A 5,885-nucleotide genomic window follows, 5' to 3' on the forward strand; every position below is an offset into this window, starting at 1 on the left:
CTTAAGGTACGAGTGGTTTCAGAGTAAAGATAGAAAATGAAAGATTCACATTGTCGTCAAAACCTCAAATTTTGGTGACTTCACGACGTTGTTATGCCGAGTATCGCAAAAATGTGTGCTAAAATGCGTGCCACGCGTGCAACAAGGTTATTATTTTGTGCAGACATTATCATTGCCGTAAGTGGTGTGGTCCAGAGGATCTAGCATTGCCCTAAAAGGAAAATACAATAATATTCTTTGGGGCTGTTTACATTTAGGTAGGAAGATTCTAGCACTAAGAAGATCCTAGAAGGCGGATCATCCTAGCGCCACATGTTTTCTGTATTCAGTTTACATCGAAGAGGTCGTGCTTGGCCCTAGTGCTAGGATCTTCCTAGCTGTTAGCTAGGAAGATCCTAGCACCATGTAAACTGTCTTCGCTCAGAAGTTTTTGGTACTAGGGAAAAAAAAAACAATCATGGCGGCGGCCGGGTGTTTACGGTATTCAGTTGCCAAAGGTAATCTTCCGGTATAGAGATTCTCCCACCACACGTCTGTCCTTCCAGGTTTTCGTCGTAATCGCTCTCCAAGCCCACGTGTGCTCCTCCTGCTCGAGAGATGAAAAAGTCTTGCAACGGCAGCACTATGCTTTGATCATGGCTTCCTGTGGTTGCAATTGAAAAATCAAGTTGTAAAGGACTACCAGCTGCTGCTGAAAGGAAGTTGTTAAAGCTATTAAGGAGAGTAGAAAAACCCAAATTACATGTTTGTTGTTCTTGCCCGCCATCTTGCTTTCATTATCCACTTCCACCTGGACAAAAATTTCTGCATGTAAACAAAACGAAAAGTTGTTTCGCCTTCTAGGATCTTCCTAGCGCTAGGATCTTCCTACCTCCATGTAAACACCCCCTCAAACTAAAAGAAATAACGAAAACATTGTTTCCAGTTTCTCTGGGACTTACAATGGTCCCAAGAGAAAACAAAAACAGTGATTATTCAAAAATTGGTTTGACAAACAAAGAGTATTATGGTATTTCAGGTTTCAGACAATTCTGTGCATAGAGTGTTTTCACTCAAGTGATCAGTAACCCTGTTCTTCCACAAAACAAAAGAAAACATTTGCATGACAGTAGAGCTCAATTCCCCGAGGATTAGTTGGGTACACCAAAATGGCCACCGTGACGTCACGGGAAAACACTCCATAAAGTATACCAGTTACAATAAACTACTAATATGGAAATTAGTTAAACTGCTGCGGAATTTATATGGTTCTACACGTGAAAAGAATACTCCGTTTCCGGTGCCAATTGCCTTCTAGAATTATTGATAAAACTTACAACTGTTCACACCAACGATCTTTCCCTATACAAAGAAATGAAATTTCTTTCTGAAGTCAAACTGTCATGTTCCTTTCAGAAGAAGATAAAAAAGGTGGGTTGGAAAAAGTTTCATCCAGCACAAAACATGCAATTTTGGTACTTTGCCGGTTTTTGGGGCGCGAGGGTGACGCGCGAGATCTTCCCTTCCCTCATGAGTCTCGCGTATCGTGCTCGTACTCCTGAGAACCCCCAATAAGCCTTTTTGTGCAGGCTAAAGCGATTTAAGTTTTACTCCGATCAAATGCCGATTGAAAAGTGCCGATCGTTTCTTCGATTGTTGAAAGTGTTTACAAAGAACACGACATTGTGCAGTTTGAATTGTGTTTTGCATTGTGATTGTGCAGTTTGGTGACTTATCTCCGTTCGTAAGATACGGTGGGAAGTTTGACACCCTGAAAAGGCCTAAAAAGCTTCGGGACGGTCACGAAACCAGCCCTTGTTTTTGGTTTTATAAAGGTGGTTAGTGATTTTCCAACTTATAGCACACAATCCACACCCTTTGAACAGTTCTTTAAACGATTCTTTTTAATAATAATTACATTTGCATGGTTGCATGCAAGAACCAAGCCTGACCGGCCTTTTTGCGATTTACCTGTATTTTGGCGAGCCCACACAGGGCGAGTGAAAATACAAGAGACATGTTTTTGTGGTAGTGCAATTACAGTGCACTACCACAGATGTATCCTTTGTTTCGCTATTAAACACGCAAGGTAACTTGATCACGGCGCCCGCTGAATTCGATGCCACTTTCGATTTTGCGATTTACTTGTGTAGCCAAAAGTACAATAGAGGAATTAAACGTAGCAAAAATCTCCCAAAGTGTTTTTCACTGATAGTAACTTCTTCTATTCGCGGTTCAAAATTTATGTCGTTCTCATGTCGCAAATTTTGTTATTGATGGCAAAATATTTCATTCTCAAACGACACTTCTTGAAAACCTTCTTCTGCTCTTAATTAAAACTGTATATCAATATTTACTTACTTTTGCATCAATATTTGTTTTTCAAAAAGCAGGCTAGCAATTATTAAATCTGTACCTTGCTTAGTTCGCATTTTTGAGCGTCTCCCATCCAGATACTAACCCAGCCGGACAGCGTTAAACAACACTTAACGTTTGTCTCAGAAAGCTGTCGGATGCTCAGAGTGCACGCTTAACCTTGAGGTTAAAACGAAGTAGTAAAAGAACTTGAAAATGATGAGCATGCCAGCCTCGAAGCCAATGTTTCTCGATTCTCTTTTATTTACTTCGATCTTTCTGGGTTTAGTATTTTACTAGTCACCACATGTCTTCTCTGGGGGCTATTTACCTAAGAAATCTACCATGGCACTATAATGATTTACGATACCAAGAAAATATCGTGTACTATTAGGGCTAAATATTACGCTAAGACAACTTGAATCTCTTGTAAGACAAAACGCAGCTCAGTGAGCAATAAAACGGAATAAAACGGACGTACGCAATGCGTACCTATTTTTCTTCAATGACACGCACACATTCGGCCTCCAGACATAAGAAAGAGTTTTCGCCGATAACTCTTAAGGCGCGTTTTTTTGATACGATTCCGGAAGACGAATACACGGAATAAACGGTATTCGTGTTCTTTTGCAGACCTATTCCATTTTCGGAATGAACTGAGTACTATTTCATTCATTCTGCTCCCGATAAGAGAATGGAAGAAATGACCAGAATGCGGTTCACTCGGAATACAGGACTTTTTTTTTACATAAACACTCAGAAGAGCTGGGAGAATTTTTCGGCAGTTATGCAAACCCCCGATTACGTAACTTTCTCGAATTCTAGTAAAAATTCTCGCAACTCCCCCTCGTGTTTTGATGAGGCTATGTAAACACGGAAAAGGTCCTCTATTGCTAAAATCTACATCTTGCAATCGGAATAAACAATATATCTACAAAAATAAGTAAAGACTAATTAAACCGCCTATAAAATGATCAATCATTGCGTGTCTACTATTCGACGGATGGAATAATATCGTTTCCTGCGTTTTTTCGACATCTCGTTTCCAAAACAACAAAATAGTGTGGGTGACGAGTGATTGAATAAGTGATTATTTCAACCTGCTTGTTAAAGAAATTGCATGATCGAAAAACAAGACGATGAGCCTTGTACGTTTGAACGTGCGTAAGGATAGTTAAACGTGCCCAATAGAAACGAAATGAAGGACAGTCGGTTTCATTGCGAATGAAATTGGTTAATGTCTTTGAAGGTCCTCCTGCGTGTCTTTTGTATTCCTGTATGGTCCTGACAGGGACAACCTTGGTCCCGTTCGATCGGGGGAAGGATATTATCCCGCTTTTGTCATCAACTGGAGCTGTCTTCCGTAGTCTACAATAAAATTCCACGTGGCTTTGTAGTAGCTAGTTTAAGTGAAGCTATGATCCTCGCAGTTATGAACGCAATTTTTGCAATTGCGTAAAGAAGCCTGAAAGATTCAGGACTTCAACGGGGTTTGAACCTTTGACCTCGCGATAACGGTGCGACGCTCTAACCAACTGAGCAATGAAGCCACTGACGTTGGGAGCTGGTCATTTGTCAGGTCACGGGCTCAAACCCCGTTGAAGTCCTGAATTTTTCAGGCTTCTTTACGAGGATCATAGCTTCACTTGATTTCATATGCGCAATTTATATATGTTCCATTTCATATACCATTTCATCGTTGATTCATTCCTCACGAGAACATTAGAACTCACAAATGACCAGCTCCCAACGTCAGTGGCTTCGTAACCCAGTTGGTTAGAGAGTCGGACCGGTATTGCGAGGTCACGAGTTCAAACCCCGTTAAAGTCCTAAAATTTTCAGGCTTCTTTAAGACTGCGTTCATAACTGCGAGGATCATACCTTCTCTTGAATTCATATCGCAGTTCATATATGATCCATTTCATATACCATTTCATAGTAGCTAGTTTGTTGCCTCCATTTAATTAAGCTGCTTTTAACGCTGTTGAGTTAATTTGAATTTTTGTATTTTACACACTCCCTGCATGACAAGCGCCAATCCTAAAAACCGCTATGTGTTTGTTCTAGACTGTTTTTACTGTCGTATTAGTTTTTATTTACGAGTTAGTTTGACTTGGTCAAACGACAGAATTCGTGGATCTTACTTCCTTGGCACGAAACACTTGTAGTATTGCATTTTCTTAACTGAGGTACTCTCCAACCATATAAAAATGGATTTAAAGCCGAGTTCATGAAGACAACTGTGGTGGCAAGAGACCTGCCAAGAATACCGTTTCCTATATCAAGGGCTAAATAAATTATGTAAACAAGGAGATAAGGAAAGTAACAAATCGCGAGCACAATGAAGAATATGAATGCACTGAAGGCAGATTTTTGAAGGCTGGCCATACTTGCGGTGGTATCAGCTCCCTCAAACGCTCGAGCCTGATTCTGAATTTCTATTCGATGACGCCGAACAACTTTGAAAATGGACGCGTGACATGTAACGGTAACACAAAACCCGATGAATATCCAAGAGGAAATTAAAGGTAATAGAATTCTTTCCTCCCGAATCTGGATGGTTCCTGCTACTACACAAACTGCCCAAATCGCTAGAAGAATACAAGTAACTCTCCGAACAGTAACGATGCTGGGATACTGCAGCGGCTTCAGAATGGCAATGAGTCTGTCAAGACTGGTTCCTGCAATTATGCATATGGACACTCCGCAAAGAGAGAAAGCAATGGTCTTAAATCCTCTTTCAAACGTTAGTTTCAGTCTCTCCGATCGAGAGTACAGGTTAATTAAGCTACGGGCTATAAAAAGAGGTTGCGCGATCAAACCAACAGCTAAATCAGTTGACGCGAGACCACATAGTAATAGGATAGAGGGCGAACGAAGCGTCGGCTTCTTCCACACTGCGTACAGCACAAGCACGTTTCCAATGGTCGCTGTGAAAGCAAGTACAATGTTTACAACACAGTTTACTAACATGATTGCACTTTCTTCCTTTTCCATCTTTTGTTCAAGTCTGAATTTAACCAACACCGAGTAGTCTCAGCAATGATCTTCTTTCTTTCTGATCTTTTCACGGAAATCTGCAAACCTTTCCTTCCACGTTCAAGTTATTTTCAAAAGCTTGTGCTTGGTGAAAGAGCTAAGCAGTCTGCAATATGATCCTTTCTATCGAAAACTGCCTGAACTCCGTGACTGCTAAGGCTACTCATGCAGCTGCTGTCGGAAAAAATTGAGAAAGATCAATATTGACACTACCTGGGAAACAAGTCATACACCTTGTTCCAAAATGGCCGTTATTTTAGTATTATTTTGTTTTGTTGCAAATTGGTCCTTTTGGCCTCGCTTTTCGAGAGAGTGTTTAACGTTGAACGGGGTCGAAAGGGTCAATTTGCAATTAAACTAGAGAATACTAAAATGAAGGCCACTTTTAAATAAGATGTATTGTAAGCTTGCACTTTCCGCAATTGGCACATACCAAGTTAATGTAATTAAATGTGGCATAAAATTGTATTTGAAAGAAAAAAAGGAAACGAAAAGAAAACAAAACAAAAGAT

The 5,885-nt window shown here is 40.4% G+C and overlaps 1 protein-coding gene across 1 annotated transcript; it reads right to left on the bottom strand.

The window, feature by feature from the left end:
* Window positions 1–4,437: 4,437 nt before the first annotated feature.
* Window positions 4,438–5,476, bottom strand: LOC138010090 (melanocortin receptor 4-like). Its single transcript, XM_068857049.1, has one exon. It carries the CDS (start codon window positions 5,329–5,331, stop codon window positions 4,438–4,440), a length of 894 nt encoding a protein of 297 aa, XP_068713150.1. The 5' UTR covers window positions 5,332–5,476.
* Window positions 5,477–5,885: the final 409 nt, after the last annotated feature.

Source organism: Montipora foliosa, chromosome 7, assembly GCF_036669935.1.
Source record: "Montipora foliosa isolate CH-2021 chromosome 7, ASM3666993v2, whole genome shotgun sequence".
Classification (NCBI taxonomy): Eukaryota; Metazoa; Cnidaria; class Anthozoa; order Scleractinia; family Acroporidae; genus Montipora; species Montipora foliosa.

Excerpts from the sequence above, each read along its gene's own strand:
- LOC138010090 (XM_068857049.1), bottom strand. The coding sequence starts at position 5,331 with ATGGAAAAGGAAGAAAGTGCAATCATGTTAGTAAACTGTGTTGTAAAC.